At 39.8% G+C, this 24,794-nt stretch overlaps 1 protein-coding gene across 1 annotated transcript in view; it reads left to right on the forward strand.

Moving 5' to 3' along the window:
• Nucleotides 1–5,529, forward strand: part of ZDHHC17 (zinc finger DHHC-type palmitoyltransferase 17) — a 136,006-nt gene extending 130,477 nt beyond the window's left edge. The window contains exon 17 of the mRNA XM_060025291.1: nucleotides 5,454–5,529. Within this exon, the coding sequence (XP_059881274.1) occupies nucleotides 5,454–5,469 (16 nt within the window). The 3' untranslated portion in view covers nucleotides 5,470–5,529. The remainder of the gene's footprint in view (nucleotides 1–5,453) is intronic.
• The last annotated feature ends 19,265 nt before the right edge of the window (nucleotides 5,530–24,794 follow it).

Genomic DNA, 24,794 nt, shown 5'->3' on the forward strand with positions numbered 1-24,794 from the left:
CTGAGAGTTGATGTTTGGGAAAGTGGAACACTCAAGAAAGACAGTGACCAAGGCTTTCCCTCAGGCCACAAATGCAATAGCCTCCTCTAGTGCAGAGCTTCTCAAACTCCACACTGTAGACCTTTGGGGCTGGGTAATTCTTACCTATGGGGGCTGTCCTGGGTGTTGTAGGATGCCTACAGCCACTAGATGCCAATAGCATCCCTCCCTCCACACTGTAACAGTCAAAAAGTCTCCAGACAGTGCCAAATGCCCTCTTGGGGAGGGGGCAGAGGGCATTGGTTGAGGACCACTGCCCTGGTATATATCTGCATGATAAATTGCAGAAGTGGCTTATAATATTATTATTGTTTTATTTTATATGCTGGGGCCAATCCAGGATAAACCCATTATAAGAGCAGCCTTATTCTCTGTCCACCCAGTACTGTACAAAAACACATAGTGGTGATTGACATCTCCTGATATTGTGGCAGGAGTCTGGAAGTATTCCTGCCTGCTGTGAGCTTTGCTAAATATGGGCAGTCCATGTTTTCATGACATCAGCTAATGTAAGAGCCAGCATGAAAATTCTGTCCTTCTGATTCGACATTCCCTTTATCTCTGCTGCTTACAGTACTTACTTTTTCTTGCATTGGTTTATGTCGTGTTTCTACTGAATGAAACTATTGGTGAATTTTGATGCCGCACTGGTTTTCAGCACACTGTTGTCCTTTCTCTCCCACCCTTGGGTTCTTTTTGATGCTTCCATGACCTGACCTGTTTGCTTTCTGACATGCTCATGTTGTCCCTAAATTGCACAGCCACCTCCTAGCATTTGACGTTGGGCTTGCTCCTGACCTGAAAGTATTTCTGCTATCTGTCTATCTGTCCCTCTATGTCTTTGCCTGAGTGTATTTTACAGTGAGTCTGGGGATAATGTGCAGCATTTAATTTTGAATAAATCTATATTTGTATCTAATTACCCACAGTTAAAAAATATTTTATTTCTCTTTAAACATTTCTTTAAACTGTTGACTCTTTTCATTATAAATGTTAGGAAATCCTTTCAGTTTATTTAGACAGAGTGGTGCAAAAGAAAGAGTGTGAACTTTGGAAACAAACAGATGTGGTTTCAGCATACAGCTCTGACGCCTACTAGCTCTGTGAGCGTGACCTAATGCTTGACTTCTTTGTATCTGTTTCTTTATCTGTAAAATGATGACAGTACACACCTTGTAGTATTGTTGGGAGGATTAAATCAGACGATGTATGTAAAATGCCAAGTATAGCACGTGGCACCTGGTAAATACTCCATAAATGATGATTGTTATGTTAAGCAAGCGTATCTTGATGTCCTCTTCTGACTTGAGAAAGAAGTAGAAACTGGTCTTTGCTGAGCATTCATCTTATGCTGACTACTGAAGGGTTTGGTAGTAACAAAGTATTACGTGTTTTCCAAAACAGTTAAGAGCCTGCCAGTAGAAAGTAAATTGCGTGCCTGGGGAAGAGCTAGTGGGAGAAATGTGCGCTCCTGGAGAAGAATAAGCCTTTCTTAATTCCATATGGTCCTAGTCTGTTTGACTCCTTCAACCTTATTATCAGAGGCAAAATTGAAGGTTAAATATGTCCAGAGGATGTTTCTTTTTCCCAAGAAACGCACATTATACTTGTAACAGCACCTTCAGTCTCTGGAACCCATTAACCAATTTTGAATCCAAGTCCTTTGTCAACGTTGCTGTCCTAAGGCAAGCTGAACCAAGGTTGCCTTTCTTCGTGACCTTGTGCTCCAAGGTCAGATTTTTCAAATATTTTTATTCTTTTTATTTCATGCTACTTTTTCTTAACAAAACTCTGAACCAGATGAGTGTGAATATAAACACAGGGCTTCTTTATTTTATTTTAGGGCAAGGATTTCTTCCCAGAAGCCAACTAGGTGGAGAGGAATCTTTTAGTATACGTTAAATAAAGGAAAAAATAAATTCTCTCATTTTGCTTACGTACATGCTTAATAATAAAGAAGCAGCTGTTCCCATCTTATTTCTTAGCAAAGATTTAGCAGCAGTGGTGGGAATTAAAAATTACTCAGACTCAACCCTGATACTCTGTGAGGCATTTTCTGGCAGAGAATAGAATAAGTTATATATGCTTAAAGCCTGAAAGGTAGATTAAAGTATCATTTTTTATACTTGCCATAGTTGCTTTTTTTTAACTTGCTTCAAACTCCCACTTTCTTATAACCTGCATTATTTCTTAACCTTTTCTTTAACGAGTACTCTTTGTCTTCAGTGCTTTATCTTCTCTTACAGTGTTGTTTAGGTTTTCTTTTCTACCGGAGCTTTCTGGCTTTTCTAGCTCTGCTTATGCTTGCTTATTACAGCGGAGTTTTTCTAGCTCTACTAGTATGAAAAATACCATTAACTTTAACCTCCGAATCAGTCCGTTTCATCCATCTTAACCCCTTAAATGCCCTATCCCACTTTTCTCTCTTCTTTGCAGTTGATGACATCACCTTCTCTTTCATTCGAATTCCCAGCCACCAGCCAACATTGCCCTCAGCCTTCCTCCTCTTTGCCTCGAATGGCCCATATTTTCTCCCATGTTTACACTTGCTGTCCCTGACCTCAGGGGAACAGGTGGTTCTCCAACCCTTACCAAGAATATTCACTCTGCTTGTGCTTCTGATTCATTTGGGCATTCTTTGTTATATTCCTTTGCTCTTCAATTTCTCTGTCTCTACTGCTTCCTTTCCTTTCAGATTACAAAAATGCTATCTACCCCATATTTTAAAAAGCTGAGAGAAACTTCCCTGAATTTTGTAGTAGGTACTTAAGAGGCCCAGGTTTTGGGGGGGTCCATATGCCTTTAGGGAAACACCTTTACAGCCCTGATTTGGGGTAGAGCCCTGGAGCCAATCTAGGCCTTCCAATCCCTGGTTTGGATGGGGGAGTCATCCAATCAGAGGGAGTCTCTGAACTCTGCTGGGATGTTGAGCCGGAGCTGTGTTCTCCTGTCTGGAAGGTGCTGTGTGTGTACATGAGGTCTAGAGTTGCTACAGTCATTTTTTGATGGTAGGAAGCCAGCCTGAGAAGGATGCAGCACAGAAAGGACAGAGAAATGGAGCCAGAGCTCTGAACAAATGACTCACAGAGTTTGTCTACCTGCAGGATCTTTTCATTTGGGGAGCAAATGAATTCCCACTGATGTTTATTCCCTTTTGAAATGGGTTTTCTGTTACTTGCCACTAGGACTCCCAACTGATTGTTATGGTTTAAAACTATGTCCACAAATTCTTTGATACTCCTCCCTGCATCCTGCGGCATTTAATTCCCCTCTCCTTGAGTGTGTGACTGGTTTCCAGAAAATAGAATAAAGTGTATGATTCTAAGACTAAATCATAAAAGGCGTTGTGATTTCCTCCTTATTTTCCCCCGACTCCCTTCTCTCTCTCCCTCTCCAGCTCTGTCTCTCTGTCTCTCTCTGTCTCTCTCTGTCTCTCTTTCTCTCTGTCTGTCTGTCTGTCTGTCTGTCTGTCTCTCTCTCTCTCTCTCTCTCTCTCTCGGATGGATCACTTGCTCTGGGGAAGCCAGCAGCCATATCAGGAGGACACTCAAGCAGCCTATGAAGGGCCCACATGGTGAGGAACAGAGACCTCCAGCCAACAGTCCCCCGGGGAGTTGAAGCCTTTTGCCAACAAAAACATTAGTGAGCTTGGAAGGAGATTCCACGGTCCTGTCAAGCTTGAAATGACTCCAACCCTTGCTACAAGTTTGACGGCACCCTCATGAGAGACACCAGGCCTCTCACTGCGGTCATCAGAGAGTCCCTGATTGCCAAACCAGTCACCATCTTTCAGTGCTTACCCTACTTGACTTCTTGGTTATGAGACAATGTCAGATAAATATATGATTGTGTGTACACTCGCAAAATGGAATTTCCTAAGAAAGGTCACAATTCTGAAGTTTTGCACAAATGTTAACTTCTGTCTTAAGATACTGTTTTGGTGAGAGATGGGAATAAATTCTCAAAGCCACAACCACTAGGAAACTTATTTCTTTCCCCAAAAAAACTGTAATATGAGGAACAGAGCAAACTAGAGGATGCATTAAATAATTTTTTATTATCTCATGTGTGATAAGAAACACCAGATACTTCCAGGAAAATAAAAATATATATATTCTAACTTTTATATAATTTTTTTTCCTGCTACAGATTGTAAATGTATATTTATCCGCTAAATCTCAAGAAAAAAATTTTAGAATCTGCAATAGTGCTTATCAAATTACTCTGGTTTTTTCCCTTCTGTTCAGAAAAAGACTGAGAAGAAAATTAGTCCAGTTTGGGATTTAAGAATTATCATTTGGGTGTATATTTCATTTCAAATGTAGTTAAACAATATTTCCATATGTGTTTTGATCATCGAACAAAGCTTCAGAGAAAACCTCATAAAAATTTCCAGTTAAAACATCATATATATGTAATGCTTCTCTGGGAAATGATGTAAGGAAAGTTAACAGGATTTTGGAAACAATGCACAATGCTATAATCGACAGGCACTTAATTACTTACAGTATATGCCTGCCAGGATTTTTTTGTAATCCTCACATATGGAATTAAATGTCATTTGTAAAATGAACCTCTTCTTGTAAAAGAAAGTAAAAACTGTCATGTTCCTGCAGCTCTCACGTCATAAGCAAAGTGTTGAGCTATAGAAAAAAGGTTAAAACCTAAAAAAAACAGCTCCTATAAATTCTGTACTTATATGTTTATAAGGAAAGCTGACTTAGATTTTACTTTAAACATTATTGACTTACACTGTTCCAAAAAGATTGTGGGAATACCTAATTCCCATTCCTAATCCTTAAATAATGTCCTATGTTCAAAGACCCAAGCTTTTGATTTATCTGTCCCTATGTTCACTTCAGTGGAGACTTGGAGGGCTGCAGCAGAAGCAAACTCCACTGACCTGTTAATGGCTGCGTATGAGCTCAAATATATATGTTTATATGGACTTACACAGCCATCTGAGTCCTCTGTGAAATAGCAGTGGGCTCCCCTGGAGTGATCTTACTCTTCTGTCCAAATTCAGCTGTAAAATCGTAAGTGGGGAAGAGCCAACATATACACCGTTGGCTGGTCTTCAAGCCAACAGCATATATTGCAACTCAGTAACAGAAACTATTTATTGAATGTCCCTTGTACATCAAACATTATAGGAATATTTCTTCTGGTCCAAAGAACAGGCTTGTAAGGGCATTATCTTTCTTTCCATTTTCCAGTTCAGTAAAGTGAGAGACTTGTAGAAACTGAATAACTTTTCCCACAGCCATGTAGCTAGTAAGTGGCAGAGCTGGGATTCAAATCCAGTCTGGATCCAAAGCTCACACTCTTTCCATTCCCAAATGGGGCCTTTCAACAATGATTCTTTTCTGTCACCTAAGAAGAGTTTTTTTTAAAAAAGTATCTCTGTTTTACAGCACTAAAGACCACTAGCTCCTTGGGAACAAGTGTTCATTCAAACAAACCAAACAGAAACCTCTGTAGTCTGAGGAGACGCTCAACACCATCGCCGACTGGAGTGAAGGCTACAGTGTTTAGAGGTGGCACCATGACTAAGCCAGCTGGTCTTCATCCAGCGGAGCAGGTCTGGGGATGGGCCTGTGCTGGGGGGTGGGCGTGGGGTAGAAATGGAGATGGAATGTGAAGAGGAAGCAGCACATTAAAAAGGCATCACACTCTTGACTATCGTCTTTGGGCTAAAGCATGCCAGATGACGGATGAATGTGTTCGCAACACAAAACACCAAAGTTTAACTTGGAGCACAGCCATTTTTGTCCCATCTCCTCATTGGGACACAAACACAGAATAAATTCCTTACACACAGTGGGAATAAGGAGATATGCATGTGGTGTTACCTCCACCGCTGTCCATCTGAGGAAACGTGAGTTATTTAACGTCTTTGAGCGTAGTTTTCCTAACTCTAGCTAACTGCTAAGTTCCCATGGAGCTCTAAAATTCTATGATTCTACGAGTAGCAATTATATGATATTTTTTGACATGGAAAGGTGTTCACATGTATTTATTAGGGTTCTTAGTTGCAGACAACAGAGTTCCCGAGAGGAGCAGGGAGGCAAATGATGCTACAGAGCCAGGATCAGTGGCTGACTCCAGTGTGGCACAGTGTGAAAGGAGGTCCCACTGCTGCCCATGCCCACCCCTAGGCTATTATCTTAGAGCCTGAGAGTAGACTTTCTACCTCAGCTACCAGAAGATCTGTCATCCCTGATCATGGCTATCACCTCGTGTCACTCATTTGCCTTCCAAATCTGGCTCAGGGAATGTATCTTCCATCAGGGCATGGTGAAACTCAGTTACCTGTGGAAGCCAAGCTTCAAGGGAGTCTTGGAAGTGTTTGACTTTCTAGCCTCCGGAGGATGGAGGCCATGTTAGAAGATGAGTGGGTATTGAGTGAGCCTGTGTGTAGTGTCTGCCACAGTGTGTTACATTGCTGAGTGCAAAAAGAGGGGAAAAACATGGGCACACCATGAGCCCTTTAAGTACCTATGTTAAAAATACTGTACAAAAAAGTCTGAAGCCGTATACACTAAAATTTTAGTAATATTTTTCTTTGATCAGAAGTATTACTGTGTTCTTATCGTCTTTTCATTTCTCTATATTGGCTGATATTTCTACCGTGAATGAATATTACTTGTATTTTTTCTTAAATGAATGATGCTTATTGTTTATGTTCCTATGATTCTACATGACGTAGACGCGGTGCCCTTGTCTTTTTGTGTCCTGTAGATATCTGTCTTCAAGATACTGGCCACGGAATTAGACCTTGGAAATAACTTGAAAGGTGTGTAAACCATTATTCAAATTCAGGTCGTGTTATCAAATTCCTAGATATTTGAATAAATTTGTTAATGAAGACTCAAAGATAATATAATTATGACAGGGAAGAAAAGTGGGGTCTCAAGAAGCATTATTATTTGGAGTTGTTTTTTTCTCCTCGTATCACAACTTTCATTGCCATTTTTCAAACAATGATAATTTTTCTTATGAAGTGAGATCTGTGGCATTATGCAGTGTTGTTAACAAGCAAAGATAAATCAACTACAAATCTTCTGCATGAAGATCACACAACTGTATATATAGGAATGATGACAGAGAATGGAAGATAAAGCTAGAAAGGGCAGTGGGGGCTAGACCATGTGTGTTTCTGAATGCTATGTTAAGAAATACAGGAACGGGCTTCCCTGGTGGCACAGTGGTTAAGAATCCACCTGCCAATGCAGGGGACATGGGTTCGAGCCCTGGTCCAGGAAGATCCCACATGCCGCGGAGCAACTAAGCCCTGTGCGCCGCAACTACCGAGCCTGCGCTCTAGAGCCCGTGAGCCACAACTACTGAGCCTGCGTGCCTAGAGTCCATGCTTTGCAACAAGAGTAGCCCCTGCTCCCCGCAACTAGAGAAAGCCCGTGCGCAGCAACAAAGACCCAATAAAGGCAAAAATAAATAATTTTTAAAAAAGAAATACAGGGAATTTCCTGTTGGTCTAGTGGTTAGGACTCTGAGCTTCCACTGCAGGGGGCCCGGGTTTGATCCCTGGTCGGGGAACTAAGATCCCGCAAGCCGTGTGGCACAGCCAAAAAAGAAAAATACGGACCCAATTCAAATCATGTCCCCTCTAATTCCCTCAATGGATGCTGAGCTTTTTCAACCAGAAAATGTTAAAATATATTCAGTATAAAACTTGAAGCCCAACTTCGAACTTGAAACAATAGCTTATAAGATTTTTAAGTCAATAACTATGATTCATAAAAACTGGTTTAAATAATTTGATTTATTTAGTGCCACAGAGAATGCTCTGAACTATTTAGGTATTAGATTTCTATAGTGCTTTTCTCCTAAAAATACTCAATTTGATTAATGTAGTTAATCTAGTTTCTTTTTAAAGCACTTTCTATATGCAAGGTACTTTGTTAGGCTCTGGGGGATACAGTATTTAAAGGTTTCTCTTCTCAAACAGTTTGCAGTTTAGTTATAAGAGCCAAGACATTCACAAAGCCCCACAGTAAAGAGCATAATGTGAGACACATTACAATACAGGAGCCCAGGTGGGGAGCAGATCCTGACGCAAGGATGCGAGAACCGATAGTTTTCTCTGGAAGGTGTAGGAAGGAAGGTAAGTGCAGAAGTGAGACAGATAAGAGAAGGTGGCCGACAGAAGACACATTATCAAACCAGTTGCCACAGTGGGGAATAGGAGCTTCATCCCCTGGGGAAACTGGGAAATGATATGGACACAACCTCAGAGTTATTCCACCCACAGAGCAAAGGAGCTGAGATGCTTATTCACCAATATTATGGACTGAATTTTGTGTCCTCCTCAAATCCTTATGTTGATGTCTCAACCCCAGTGTGATGGTATTAGGAGATGGGGCCTAAATTAGGAAGCAATTAGGTTTAGATGAGGTCAGGAGGGTAGTGTCCTCATGATAGGATAAGAGGCACCAGAGGGCTTTGTCTCTCTCTCTCTCTCTCTCTCTCTCTCTCTCTCTCCCCCTGCTATGTAAGGACACAGCAAGAAGACTTCCTGGTCTGCCAGCTGGGAGGAGAGACTCACTAGGGACCTAAGTGGCAGACGCCTTGATTCTGGACCTCACAGCTCCTCCAGAACTATGAGAGACACATTTGTGGTTTAAAAGCCGCCCCGTCTATGGCGTTTTGTTATGGCAGCCCAAGCTCACTGAAACAACCAACTTCCATCAGTCTCGGAGCAGGGACTTTTCTGGAGGGAGTTACTTCTCCAGCATTCTGACCTGCCAAGCAAGTGGACACAAGTGTTCTCCAGGTTTGGAGAAGGTCCTCAACCAAAGACACACCGCTACTAGCAGTCGGAAATCCACCTGTGAACATTGAAGGTGGAACTACAGGCATATGGGTGAGAATTACCAGCATCTTCTAGGAGGTTAATTTTGAGAATGGAACGATTCAGAAGTCTTGCTACCTCAGGGAAGATGTGGTGCTTCAACTGAGCCTTAAAGAGGTAGGGCATCTACAGATGTGGGCAGGGAAGAGCCATTCCAGGGAATAGCTGGAGCATAAACCTAGAAAAGGCAAAGTTCAGGATACTTTAGATAACTAATTGGTATAACTCTATCTATTTGGTTTTCCCCTTTGACGTTATTTAATTCTTATTTTTATAGCTGCCTAGTATTTCACTGTGTTAACTCTTTGCTTGAGTCAATATTCTATATTTAAACATCTAGGTTGTTTTCAAACTTTATTATAAGGCATATTCATTTAATCAATTAAAGTGTATTCCACAAACAAAGGCACATCAAATATCTGCCCTTATGGAGTCGACTTTTTAGTGAGGGAGTCTACTGGAACGCAGCTGTGGTGGGTCAGTAATTCAAAAGGCCTCCACCCATGAGTTCCTTGCAGGCAGGGCTGCGGCTTCTTTATACTTATAACCCCTATAACTGTCATACCACCTGGCGCTTAATAAATACTGGGTAACATTCGTTAAGTTAATGGAGAAAATCCTTAAGTTGAGTGTGAAAGGGGCAATTGGAGAACATGAATTTAGGTTCTTGTAAAAGAATCATTGTGACTAGCAGCACTCTTTTCCTCTACAGCCTTCCGTAGGTCCTGAGGCATGAAATTTCTCAGGTATTTTCTTCTACAGGGTCTTTAGCTTAGGATGAAACATATTCCATTTCCTTGGAATATAGTCAGCCAAGGCCATACCCCCCTTATTAACATCATAACATGCAAGGAAAAACTCCTCTTTAAATTCTAGAAGCCAACTTTATTTACTGTACGAGTGTCTTCGCCTCCTGTGGCTTCACAGAAACACCTGCCCAGGCTTTTGGCTTTCTCTTGAATTACACTTCGGTCGGCGATTGCTTGTGCAACATTTTATCTTGCCAGCTTTTTTCTCTCACTAAGGCAGTTCATGAATCACTTTTGATGGTTTCCGTGTAGGTTATAGGATGAGCTCATTTGCATATAGAGCCAAGTCCCTGACAAAGTTAGGAGACTGCCTTTAAAATTTATCCCCAAACTTCTATTTTCTTGCTAAGATGCCCTTTTAAATATCACCTCCACCTCCATCAACTCCTTTTTCTTCTTCTCTTAATTTCTTTCTACCACCAAAACCAATAGTTGACTTTTTTTTTCAGGGCCATTTTCACAAATCAAACACTTTTTTTTTTTTTTTGCGGTACACGGGCCTCTCACTGTTGCGGCCTCTCCCGTTGCGGAGCACAGGCTCCAGACGCGCAGGCTCAGTGGCCATGGCTCACAGGCCTAGCCGCTCCGCGGCATGTGGGATCTTCCCGGACCGGGGCACGAACCTGTGTCCCCTGCATCGGCAGGCGGACTCTCAACCACTGCGCCACCAGGGAAGCCCCCAAACACATTTTTATTGCTGCCAAAGCTACTGCGTGATGAGCAGCAAAGGCACATTAAGGCATGGACTGTGGGCAGTGGGCTGGGTTCATTCATTAGCTGAGTGACTTACGCCCTGGGAATGGCACCTTGCTCCAGCAAAGCCACAGCTTATTACAGCAATCAAATTTCTTCTGACAAATAGCTAACGTTGAAAATAATAAACTTACAAAGCAAAGGGTCTGCTCCAGTATTTCCCAAACTGGCTTCCAAGGAGCATTAAAGTTACTAATAGATGTTTTGCAAAATAAATTGTTCTGTGGTCAAATACGTTTGGGAAACACTTCTTCTTATTTTCCCCTTCGAAGATTCATAAAATACATTAACATGTTAAAGGTTCCTAACTTTATTTGAGTATAAAAATCTTTCACAAAACACCTATCAACAAGTCACAGAGTACTAATGGTCTAAGAAATATCCCTTGGGAAAGATTCGTCTCCATGATTTCTAGAGAGTTTATTTCCTGGATTTACCCAGATAAGATGGCATGAACAGCTCTTTAGTTCTTCTTGTATATGTCTCCCAATGGATTCAAACTACACTATGTTAAGTACTTATGATTGAGTTTCTATGACTGACAGGTTTTGTCTTGATTATCAATATTGTTCACACCATATTGCTGATTTGTAGATGAATATCATCTGAGATATTTAGCTGCCTAGTTTAACACAGACGTTCTCAAAGTGGGACCCCCTGAACCAGAGGCTTCAGCATTATCTGAGAATTTGTTAGAAATGCAAATTCTCAGGTCCCACACCCACTTACTTAGGGAGGGTCCAGCAATTGCATGTTAACAATCTGTGTTTTAACATTTACCAGTTAATGCTGATGCATACTGAAGTTTGAGAACCACCAGTTTCATATAGTTTAAAACTTCTGCTTTTGGCTCAGAAGGTGTAACAGGCACCAGATTTATCCTCCTACCTGAAAAAAATTGAAAAACTGGACAAAATATCTGAAACAATAGTTCTCAGACATTGGACATCAGGCAGCTCAGGACAGTCATCCCTGAGAAGTGGAAAATAAATGTAATGATCCCTATGGCTGCTCCAGCTTAGCACCTAGAGAGAGTTTCTGGGTAGAAGGAAGGGGAGGGACCCCAGGTAGGGCCTGGTTATCTCTTTGAGTTATGGAGATGGAGTTGGGGGTCCAGGGAGACCAAGGTGGCTAGGACTTTCATGGTAGAACACCAGATAAGGGAAAACTACACAGAAAGAAGTACCCAGAGAACTGCAGATGGTCCTCCTGAAGTCTTCAGTTGAAAACTGATCAGAGCATGAGTGTGAGGAAACTACCTGAAGCAAGGGAAAGATCTACCCAAATGGGACAGAGGAAACAATCCATACAGCTCACACAGGGCTGACAACAGGTTGTGCTCCGACCAGCCGGAGAGGAAGAACCTTCTAATTCACAGAGCATTAGTAGAATACTCAGAAGGTATTGACCCAGTAGTGGCCCTCAACTAAAAGCTACTCTGGTCCTGACTAATGAAGCTTAAAAGCAAACCTTGAAAGGATCAAACTACAGTTGACCCTTGAACAACAGAGGTTTGAAATGCATGAGTCCACTCGTGTGGATTTTTTTCAATAGTAAATGCTACAATATGACACGATCCGTAGTTGATTCACCCTGAGGATGCAGAACCAGAGAATGTGGAGGAACCTAGGACACAGAGGACCAATTATAAGTTATAGGTGGATTTTCAACAGTGCAGCGGGTCAGTGTCCCTAACTCCTGGGTTGTTCAAGGGTCAGTTGTATTTACAAATGACAACTGAATCCCAGAACAAAGCTCTAGAATATTGATAGGAAAATTCACAATAACTGGTATCTAGTCAAAATTTACCAGGCATGCAAAGAAGCAGGAAAATACAGTCAAAAATGAAGAAGAAAAAAATCAGTCAATAGAAACAGATCCAAATATGACAGATAATAAAATTAGGAAGGACATTAACACAATTATAACCATATTCCGTAAGTTCATGACAAAGTAGAGAAATGCTTGAGCATGTTAAATGGAGATGTGGAAAATATTTTAAAAGCCCAAACTGAACTTCTAGAGATAAAAGATATAATGTCTAAGGTGAAAACTGCAATCTGTTAGACTCACAGGATAAAAGATTAAATAACTTAAAGACATAGCAACAAAGTATCCAAAATGAAACTCAGAAAAAAAAAAAGACTGAAAAAATGAGTAGAGCATTAGTGAGCTTCAGGACAACTTTGAGTGATCAAATACATGACTTAGAGTCCCTGGAAGAGAAGGGCAGAAAGAATATTTTAAAATAATGACCAGAAATTTTCCAAATTTCATTTAAAACTATAAATCTACAAATCCAAGAAATTCAACAAACTCTAAGAATAAGAAACATGAAAACTACACCAAGGCATATCATAATTAGATTGCTTAAAACCAGTGATAATGAAAAAATCTTAAAAGCAGTCAGAGAGAAAAATACCACAATCTATGCAGAGGGGAAAACAAATGTAAGAATGACATCAGATTTTGTATGGAAAACAATGCAAGCCACAAGACAGTGGATCAATATCTTGAAAGTATAGAGAGAAAAAATCTGTCAACCTAGAATTCAAAAACTAGCAAGAAGAAAAAAAAATCTTTCAAAAATGAAGGTTAAATAAAGTTACTTTCAGGCACACAAGAGCTGAAAGAATTTGTCACAGCAGACTTGAACCAAAAGAAATGTTTGAAAAGTTCTTCAGACAGAAGGAAAATACTAGAAAGAAATCTGGAGCTACTTAAAGGAATGAAGAGCTCTAGAAATAGTACATAGGTGAGTAGAAAAGACCTTTTTTTCCTTATTTTAAAAAATATGTCTGAAAAATCATCAGCTGTTTAACAAGAAAACAGTGCAATGTATATGATGTATGGTAGGGTTTATAATGTAAATAGAAGTAACATGTATGACAATAGCATGAAGGCCTGGAGGTGGGAAAACGAAGTGTCCTATGGTAAGGTTTTTATACTATATGTGAAGTGGTACCTTATCACTTGAAAGTTGACTGTAATAGACATATACTACAAACCCTAAAGTAACCCTTAACAAGCCATCAAAGGAAATAAAATGGAACCATAAAAATACTCAATCCAAAAGAAAGCAGAAAAATCTTTTTTAAAAAGGACCACAGAACAGATGGGTCATATAGAACACAAATTGCAAGATGATAGATCTAAACCCAACCATCTCTGTAAACACTTGGGCAAATAAACCAGGTTTTTTTCCCCCTATACTCTTAGACAAATAAACAAGTTAACTTTTCTCTCCCATTAGCATTACATTTCTCTCCAAAAACTGTACAGTGAAAGATTAGAAACTTGAACTAATCATAACAGCAAAACGATCTTGGCAGTGGTTCCTTTTCTGACTTAAGCATATCACAGAAAGATGCCTAAGAAGTTCAGCCAAGAGACACTGCGCTGAAGGCGCTTTTCTTTCTTTCTTCTCGGAGCACTTACATAACTCAGATCACCATAGTGTAGCAATCCAGGAACGGAGCGTTTGACAGGGATTTCTTTCTCTCAAGCCTGGGGCTTAGCCACACTATTAAAAGTACTTTCCTTTGTCTACCTGAGACTCAAGGAAACTCTGCAGACCTTTTGGGCCAGACCCTCCTGTTTGGTCACTGGTGTCTGCTGCTTCGCTGTCGCTGCTCGGAGATTACCTGGCCTCATCCCGTGTCCTGATCCCCTCGCTCTGAACAAACCTGCTGCTTTTCAGTTCCTACCTTACCCAGGCTCATCTTGTCCAGTGATGTCTCTCCTTCTCAGAACACCTTCTCACCCCCTGAGCTCTTCACTTAGTTCATTTTCTTTAGATCTTAATTCAAAAGTCCACCACTGTCCCCTCTACCCTCATCCCAGATTCTTGTCACATTTTGAAATTATATACCATGGGGTGTGATCATTTGGATGGCAGAGACAGAAAAAAGACATTAGAAGTGTTTGTATTTTCCACCTCTTCAGATGAAAATAGTCCAGTCTTTCATAGCTAAGTGGTACCTTCCACCCAGCCACCCCCTACTTGTTAAGGGAATTCCTGAACTTTATTATGCAGGTTGGGGTAATCAGTGGAGGGAAAACTTGAGAGATGGGTAAGCCTAGAAGATCCACGCTGGGGGGTGGAAAGTACTAGAGGTGATGAGAAAGCGGATCCCAAAGAAGCTGAGGCACAAAAAATGAGGGAAGGGCAGCAGGGGTGTGAGCTAGGGTTGGGAGGAATCTGGGTAGGGACTGGATAACAGGGTTGCAGAGAGGCACTGGGACAATATTGGATATGAGAGAAAGAGTGAGAGGAAAGGGAAAAGAGAGTATCAGGATGTGTGTCTGTGGGCTGTGAATTGAATCACATTTGGCAACCTTTGAGAGGCACCATTAAGGATAGAAATTGCTTTTGGTGGCATTTTGGTTGCTGTGTTTGTCTCCAGGAGTGGGGGGGCACATGGGGACTGGACAGCATGGGAAGTTGAGGTGGACTGTGGCTAGCGCACTTTGGCTGTCAATGTCCACTTCCCCTCCTTGTGGTAAGGCATCCCCAGTTTCCTCTGGGAACTGAGCCTCCTTCACTCAGCGATGCACAGGCTTCTCCCGGAACTGGTCCACCCCACGTCTAAGGCTGAGCATGTGACGCAGGCCTGGCCCATCATGGCGCCCCATTCTCCTGACCAGGAGGAGTTTGGGAAAGGCGCATGTGTTCTTTTGTGGACCAGTGAGCTTCATGCCCAGGATATTTGTTGGCAGAAGAGAAACACTCTTCTTTTACTACTGGATTTGAGTGAGAATGAAACCAAAGCACAGGTAAACAGGGCTGAAATAAGGAGAGGTCCCAGGTCCCAGTGATATTGTTTGAGCCCCTACACCAATCCCACCTCAACTGGCCCTTGCTTTTTCATTACGTGAATCAATAAACACCCTTTATTTTTGCTTATGCCAGTGTGAGCTGGGTTTTTGGGCACTTGGAATTGAAAGAGTTCTAAATTATATAACATTCGACTTGTGTTACATTTGATTCAGGCCTATCTCCACGACTAAACTTCATAAAGACAGGGTCTGTGTCTTTTTGTTGTTGTTGCTGTTGTCTACTCTATTCCTACCACTTTGTACAGTATGTGGAATATTTGTTGCATAAACCATTAAGTGCATCCTGTATAAACAGATTGTTTTGTGACTGGTTATTGTTTGTTTCCCTGCTAGCTTTTAAACTCTTTGAGGGCCAGGATTTTTGTTTGTTTCGCTTGTCTTGAGCTCCCAGCCTGATGCACAAGGCTTGGAATATATTAGGTGCTTCTTGAATGTTGGCAGAATGAATGAATAAGTACAAGAAAAAAATACGAAGCCAAACCAGAACAAGGCCCATCATGAAAGGTCAGTTTACTCGGTTTTTATAAATTGATTTCCCAGATATATATATTGAATGCCTATGAAGTGAAACCTTGATTCTTATGACAGATTTGGAAAACTAGGAATGAATCAGTCATAACTACTATTCTTTCTTCTCCACTATTTTATGCCATCAAAAGAAATGATGACTTTTGTCTTACTAGACTGTTACGCTTCTTTGACCTAAGAAGGCATAAGCATGTGTATAAGACTTAAAGAAGGAAAAAGGAGGGTTAACATATCATTTTCATGTAGTTTATACATTTGCAGTATCTGGAGGAAAACAATTGGTCACTATGGTAGTTACAATATTAAAAATTAAGGCAAAAATTCAAGCTACGTGAACTATATTTCTAGATCGTTTTAAATTCTAACTAATAAAAGACATAGTCATAAATATCCACTAAAGACCCTAGAATGCCCACAAGTGATTCCAATCCCCACTCATGGACCCATACAAGCAATGACTGTATCCTGAGAACAGGAGGAAAACTTTTTCATCATTTCCTCTACCTGTTTAAGTATATGATTCACCAAAGAAAACGGAGTTTTCTGGAAAAAACCTGGACGGTGTGAGTTCCCTAAACCATCTTCTGTGATGGGGAGAAAAGGCTGAAATTCCAGGAAAATGGGTTTTGCCTGGGCATCTTTTTGTCAGGGAAGTGCTGGTGAGCCAGCTCCTGATATGAGTGAAAACTTGCCTTTCCCCAGCAAGACCAAACCCAAACCTCAGAAACAAAAAACAATAGAGAACAAAACTTTGCTGGTTCGTGATAGTTTTCTCTCATCTGTTCCTCCTTTTTTTCCCCTTGTTAAGTGAAATGACCCATTTAAATTCACACAGTTGAGTATGTCATGCATAAGAATCTCAGATTTCTTAGGCTGATTTTATCAACTAATTAATACACGATGTTCTTGGAGATCACAGGAGTCAACTCGCATTTTAATGAACTCTAGAGAACGGAAGAAGTTTTAAAACAAGAACTTCAGTCTTAATGAACTCATGGTTAGAAAACATGTCTGAAAGAAACAATATTCATTTTGTGGTGAATTAACAAGGCGAAAGGATTGAACTCGGAAAGAAGGAAACGTTTCCTTCTTTATGTTGACTTCTAGAGTGAGGACTGAGAATTCATACAACATGGGAAGAAGTAAGTGCTTCTTTGACATCAGGACAAGAGAAATGTGTGACTTTCAGCTACCATCCAGCTTGACTCTTTCCTCCACAGGAAACAATTACGAACCTGTAAAGTAACTTTTTTTTAGAGAGTTGAAAAAGTATTTGCTGGATAACAGGAAAAATGTGTTGAGATTAGATCAATAGCACACTGATGTTGTGGTTATTCTGCTATGGTATTTATATATCTGCTCTATAGAATCCTTCTTCATAAGCGTATTTACTATAATAGGATTTTATTAGTACTATTAAACTCAGTATAAATCATTTTAATATTACTTTATATATTTCCTAAATAGCTAGTATACCATGAGTACATAGTAATTGTTTGTACCACATATCTCATAGGTGCTCATTAAGTACTGAAGTAAAAGGATAAAATGTTGATTTGTTTTAGCAAGTATTTTTTAGTTATTTATTTATTTTCCTTGAAGTATACTTGATGTACAATCTTGTGTTAGTTTCAGGTATATAGCAAAGTGATTCAGTTATACATACATATGAATATTCGTATTCTTTTTCAGATTATTTTCCTTTAGAGGTTATTACAAAATATTGAGTATAGTTCCTTGTGCTGCACAGTAGGTCCTTGTTTGTTGTCTATTTTATATATGGTAGTGTGTATATGTTAACCCCAAACTCCTAATTTATCCCTCCCCCTCTTTCCCCTCTGGTAACCATAAATTGGTTTTCTGCATCTATGGGTCTATTTCTGTTTTGTAAATAAGTTCAATTGTATTTTGGTTTTTTTTAGATTCCACATATAAGTGATATCATATGGTATTCATCTTTCTCTTTCTGACTTTCTTTTCTTAGTATGATAATCTCTGGGTCTTTCCATGTTTTTGCAAATGGCATTGTTTCGTTCTCTTTTTATGGCTGAGTAGTATTCCATTGCATATATTGGGTTGGCCAAAGTTTGTTCAGGATTTTCCGTAACATCTTATGAACGAACTTTAGGCCAACCCAATATATACCATATTTTCTTTATCCATTCATCTGTCGATGGACATTTAGGTTGCTTCCATGTCTTGGCTATTGTAAATAGTTGTTTTAGCAAGTATTAATAATTTCTCTAAATTCTTATCTGGCTTTTTTGGTAAGGGTAACCTGATGTGATTTAATGTGTTTATCCCTTCCCAGTGACGTACATGGAGATCCCACAGATGTCTGGAACATATTTAACAGCCTTCTTAACATTACATTTAAACACTTATTAACTTACATATAATTTTAATAGCCTTTGATGACAAAGTTAGCTCATGGTTCTTCCCATGCTTCTTGAGGGAGGTTTCTCCCTGATCACATAGCATCAAACCTTGGAAAGACAAGTCACACTGGACTGCCAATTCCATAGCAAAGAGTGATCATCTTATCTCTCAGGGCAATCAGGACTGTTGGGAAAACTAGAAAAGCCTGACAAAATTAGAGGAATGCTTAAAAAAAACTAGCATATAGAAAAAACTAGTTAAAAACAATATGAAAAATAGAGTATCATTTTTGGTGTAATTTTTTTTTGGGGGGTACATAACTGTGCTCATTGACAGCATATATTTTGGTCTGTCTTTTTTTTTGCTGTTGTTTGTTTTTTCATGCTATACCCTCAAAGCCTAGAATAGTGCCTGGCACAAAGGCTCAATAAAAATATGTTGAATGAATAAATGAATGTAAACACATCTGGCAGAATGAGAGCCAAAACTTACTTCTGACAGGTAGAATTCTGTGTGGTTTTTCTTTTTTGTTTCTTCTTTGTTTTTCCTAAATTTGCTACCACAATCATGGATTGCTTGTAAAAGATCATGGTGTTTTATTTTAGAATAATAAAAGCTTTCAAATACCTACATATAAACATATTTAAATATTTATGTAAGCAAAATTCCTCTTAGGAAAAAAAATGACTCATTATTTTAAAAAAATCTCAAGAGAAGGCTTTGCATTGTGTGGACAGGACCAGTAATAAATGCAGACTTTTTTAGTTACTATATGGGCGCTTTACAAGGTATCACCGAAACACAGATTTCTGTCAAGAATTGAATAAGTTATTCCACTTATTTTACTGTCTTATTATGATCTCTTTATTTAGCTCAGCTGGGACTCCTTTTGTCTGCCAATTTAAAAACATTGGATCAGTACCTTATGCCAAAAAAGGCCCTGAAAGTTTCTTTCCACTACAATTGTTCAGATTTAGTATGGAAAATACATTTCAGTTTGCTGGCCAAGTCTGATTGACTGTACTGGTGATTACCTACTATGCTGTGTGGAGAAGGATCCTAAGGTTATGATTATGCCTGGTTGACTAACAATGTCTGCCATGGATCAGTATAGAGAAGAAGGGGCCTGGTTGCCTTGTGAGTGAACAACTTGGTCAGTTACTGTTACGGTAACCATCTTGTAGCGGGACCTACTTCTTACAAACTCTTGGTCCTAATTAGCTTCTCAGGGTGAGTTCAAAATGTTATAGGCAGAATAATGTCCCCCAAAGAGGTCTACATCCTAATCCTGGGAATTGGGATAACAGTCAATTTCGACTGAGCTGAGAGATAAGATGATCACTGATTGCACCCTACCTGGCAATCTAGTTGGACTTCTCTCCACATAGTGTGTTGCTATGTGAATATGTTATGTCACATGGCAAAGGGGAATTAGGGAGCAGATGGAATAAATTGCTAATCAGCTAGCCTTAAAAGAGGGAGTGGCTCCAGGATTATCCAGGTGGGCCCATTTTAATCACAAGCGTTCTTCAAAATGGAAGAGAGAGGCAGGAGAGACAGAGTCAGAGGGAGCTCTGGCTCTGGAAAGGAGAACCAGAGAGTTGGCAGCATGAAGAAATTGTCAGCTTTGAAGATGCAGAAAGGGAGCCGAGAGCAAAGGAAAGCGGATTGAAGAAACTGGAAAAGGCAAGGTAAAGGATGCTCCCCTTGAGCCCCCAGAAATTAATGCACCCTGCCAGCACCCTGCTCTTAGCCCAGTGGGATCCATGTCCTATTTCTAACTGTAGGGAAGAGAAAATAATTTTCCCTCTATCTTAGAGCTCTTGCCTGAGACCTCCTGCATTAACAGGAGAAAATACCTCCTGTATTAACAGGAGACATTAACAGGAGAAAAACAAGCAGAAGTTTATTAACGTGTATACCTCAGGTATACACGGGAGATACCCAGGAAAATGAGTAACTCATAGAGGTAGCTTTACAATTCAGGATTAAATACCATCTTAATAGGGAAATGAGAAGGGGGGTGTATACCTCCTAGGGGAGAGCAAAGGATTCTTATGAAAGATGAAAGGGGCTTTGGAAGTACAGATGGAAGATAGGACATTTTGTGACAAAGTTTGTCTGGGTATGATGGCAGCTGCTAGTCTCTTCCCTGTTTGAGGAAACCCCTGGGGAGGGGAATTATGACAACTGAGTTCCTTTTGGAGGTTCTGTCTTTAGGCAGAGAAGGGGAGTTCAGAGAAAGGCTCTCAGCATTTGTCGTTTTTCATGTGCCTACAGCTCAAAATAACCGGTATGCCAAAGTGGCATATTTGGGGGAGGCATACTGTTACCTTTCATAACATACAGAACTGTAAGATAATGAATTTGTGTTGCGTAAGCCACCAAGTTTGTGGTAATTTGTTACAGCTGCAATGAAAACATAATACACAAAATACGGGTTAGCCTACCTTTGAAAAGGAAAATGCCGTTCTACAGCTCTCTCCCCAACTCCTGACTCATTGGTTTTCTGGATACGACTTGACAATTCATGGCCAGTTTCTTCTAACAATTTTAGGGTCAAATATCTCAAGTTAATATGTTGTTTTCAATTGTGTGGGCAGCAAGCAGGCTTTATCATTGCTGATAAATGATGTGTTTAATATCCCTTTCTTTCAAATAATTCAAAGTCATTGAACAATACAAAATCATTTGAAATTGCTGTGTTTTGTAATGTAAAGGAGGAGAGATTAATATTAAATAGAATTATTGGTGATGGCTTTGAGGAACAACTAAAATCACTAGTATTGATTTTTTTTTTTTTTTTTTTTTTTTGCGGTACGCGGGCCTCTCACCGCTGTGGCCTCTCCCGTTGCGGAGCACAGGCTCCGGATGCGCAGGCTCAGCGTCCATGGCTCACGGGCACAGCCGCTCCGCGGCACGTGGGATCCTCCCATACCGGGGCACGAACCCGTGTCCCCTGCATCGGTAGGCGGCCTCTCAACCAGTGCGCCACCAGGGAAGCCCACTAGTATTGAATTTTTAAAAATAGTTACCATTTATTAAGTACCAACTATTGCTTCATATACATGATCTCATTTAATCTTTAGAACAACCTTCAAAGGGAGAAATTATTGTTTCCATTTTACAAATGTGGATATTGAGGCTCAGTCCAGGAATTAACTTGTCAGACTATCAGTAGGACTGTGGAAGTTCCCTTGATAGATCAGTCTTCTGGGGTAAAAAGCCGTGCCCTCTAGCCTGCTATTTTCTCAAATTCTGAGCTTAATGACATGATGCACCTTTTGGAGGAGTTACCTGCTGACCCTCTCCCTCCAGCTATGGGGATATACAGATGATTCTCCTTACTTTCAAGAACGAAGATTGACTTTACGAGGCAATAGCACTAATATTTAATTATAGCCAAAGCAATATCTGCAGCAATAATTCTAAAATTTTCCCACATTTTAGAAGCACCTGTAGAACTTTTTCTTTTTTAATATCTTTATTGGAGTATAATTGCTTTACAATGGTGTGTTAGTTTCTGCTGTATAACAAAGTGAATCAGCTATACATATACATATATCCCCATATCCCCTCCCTCTTGCGCCTCCCTCCCACCCTCCCTATCCCACCCCACTAGGTGGACACGAAGCACCGAGCTGATCTCCCTGTGCTACGTGGCTGCTTCCCATTAGCAATCTATTTTACATTTGGTAGTGTATATATGTCCATGCCTCTCTCTCACTTCGTCCCAGCTTACCCTTCTCCCTCCCGGTGTCCTCAAGTCCATTCTCTGCATCTGCATCTTTATTCCTGTCCTACCCCTAGGTTCTTCAGAACATTTTTTTTTTTTAAGATTCCATATATATGTGTTAGCATATGGTATTTGTTTTTCTCCTTCTGACTTACTTCACTCTGTATGATAGATTCTAGGTCCATCCACCTCACTACAAACAACTCAATTTCATTTCTTTTTATGGCTGAGTAGTACCCATTGTATATATGTGCCACTTCACTCTGTATGACAGATTCTAGGTCCATCCACCTCACTACAAATATCTCAATTTCGTTTCTTTTTATGGCTAATATTCCATTGTATATATGTGCCACATCTTCTTTATCCATTCATCTGTTGATGGGCACTTAGGTTGCTTCCTTGTCCTGGCTATTGTAAATAGAGCTGCATTGAACATTGTGGTACATGACTCTTTTTGAATTATAGTTTTCTCAGGATATATGCACAGTAATGGGATTTCTGGGTCGTATGGTAGTTCTATTTTTAGTTTTTTGAGGATCCTCCATACTGTTCTCCATAGTGGCTCTATCAGATTACATTCCCACCAACAGGGCAAGAGGGTTCCCTTTTCTCCACACCCTCTCCAGCATTTATGGTTTGTAGATTTTTTTGATGATGGCCATTCTGACTGATGTGAGGTGATACCTCATTGTAGTTTTGATTTGAATTTCTCTAATGATTAGTGATGCTGAGCATCCTTTCATGTGTTTGTTGGCAATCTGTATATCTTCTTCAGAGAAATGTCTGTTTAGGTCTTCTGCCCATTTTGGTATTGGGTGGTTTGTTTTTTCCATATTGAGCTGCATGAGCTGCTTGTATATTTTGGAGATTAATTCTTTGTCAGTTGCTTCATTTGCAAATATTTTCTCCCATTCCGAGCGTTCTCTTTTCATTTTGTTTATGGTTTCCTTTGCTGTGTAAAAGCTTTTAAGTTTCATTAGGTCCCATATGTTTATTTTTGTTTTTATTTCCATTTCTCTGGGAGGTGGGTCAAAAAGGATCTTGCTGTGATTTATGTCATAGAATGTTCTGCCTGTGTTTTCCTCTAAGAGTTTTATAGTGTCTGGCCTTACATTTAAGGTCTTTAATCCATTTTGAGTTTAATTTTGTGTATGGTGTTAAGGAGTATTCTAATTTCACTCTTTTACATGTAGCTGTCCAGTGTTCCCAGCACATTTATTGAAGAGGCTGTTTTTTCTCCATTGTATATTCTTGCCTTCTTTATCAAAGATAATGTGACCATATGTGTGTGGGTTTATCTCTGGGCTTTCTATCCTGTTCCATTGATCTATGTTTCTGTTTTTGTGTCAATACCATACTGTCTTGATTACTGTAGGTTTGTAGTATAGTCTGAAGCCAGGGAGCCTGATTCCTCCTGCTCCGTTTTTCTGTCTCAAGATTACTTTGGCTATTTGGGGTCCTTGTTGTTTCCATACAAATTGTGGAAGTTTTTGTTCTAGTTCTGTGAAAAATGCCATTGGTAGTTTGATAAGGATTGCATTGAATCTGTAGATTGCTTTGGGTAGTATAGTCATTTTCACAATGTTGATTCTTCCAATCCAAGAATCATGATGATCTGTTTGTATCATCTTTAATTTCTTTCATCAGTGTCTTATAGTTTTCTGCATACAGGTCTTTTGTCTCCTTAGGTAGGTTTATTCCTAGGTATTTTATTCTTTTTGTTGCAATGGTAAATAGAAGTGTTTCCTTTATTTCTCTTTCAGGTTTTTCATCATTAGTGTGTAGGAATTCAAGAGATTTCTGTGTATTAATTTTGTATCCTGCTACTTTACCAAGTTCATTGATTAGCTCTAGTAGTTTTCTGGTAGAGTCTTTAGCATTCTCTATGTATAGTATCATGTCATCTGCAAACAGTGACAGTTTTATTTCTTCTTTTCCGATTTGGATTCCGTTTGTTTCTTCTGTGATTGCTGTGGCTAAAACTTCTAAAACTATGTTGAATAATAGTGGTGAGAGTGGGCAACCTTGTCTTGTTCCTGATCTTAGTGGAAATGGTTTCAGTTTTTCACCATTGAGAACGATGTTAGCTGTGGGTTTGTCATATATGGCCTTTATTACGTTGAGGTAAGTTCCCTCTATGCCTACTTTCTGCAGAGTTCTTTTCATAAATTGGTGTTGAATTTTGTCAAAAGTTTTTTTCAGCATCTATTGAGATGATCTTATGGTTTTTATTCTTCAGTTTGTTAATATGGTGTATCACATTGATTGATTTGCATCTATTGAAGAATCCTTGCATTCCTGGGATAAACCCCACTTGATCATGGTGTATGATCCTTTTAATGTGCTGTTGGATTCTGTTTGCTAGTATGTTGTTGAGGATTTTCACATCTGTGTTCATCAGTGATATTGGCCTGTAATTTTCTTTCTTTGTGACATCTTTGTGTGATTTTGGTATCAGGGTGATGGTGGCCTCGTAGAATGAGTTTGGGAGTGTTCCCCCCTCTGCTGTATTTTGGAAGAGTTTGAGAAGGGTAGATGTTAGCTGTTCTCTAAATGTTTGATAGAATTCGCCTGTGAAGCCATCTGGTCCTGGGCTTTTGTTTGTTGGAAGATTTTTAATCACAGTCTCAACTTCAGTGCTTGTGATTGGATGTTTATATTTTCTATTTCTTCCTGGTTCAGTTTAGGAAGGTTGTGCTTTTCTAAGAATTTGTCCATTTCTTCCAGGTTATCCATTTTATTGGCATAGTGTTGCTTGTAGTAATCTCTCATGATCCTTTGTGTTTCTGCAGTGTCAGTTGTTACTTCTCCTTTTTCATTTCTAATTCTATTGATT

Source organism: Delphinus delphis, chromosome 11, assembly GCF_949987515.2.
Source record: "Delphinus delphis chromosome 11, mDelDel1.2, whole genome shotgun sequence".
NCBI classification, from domain to species: domain Eukaryota; kingdom Metazoa; phylum Chordata; class Mammalia; order Artiodactyla; family Delphinidae; genus Delphinus; species Delphinus delphis.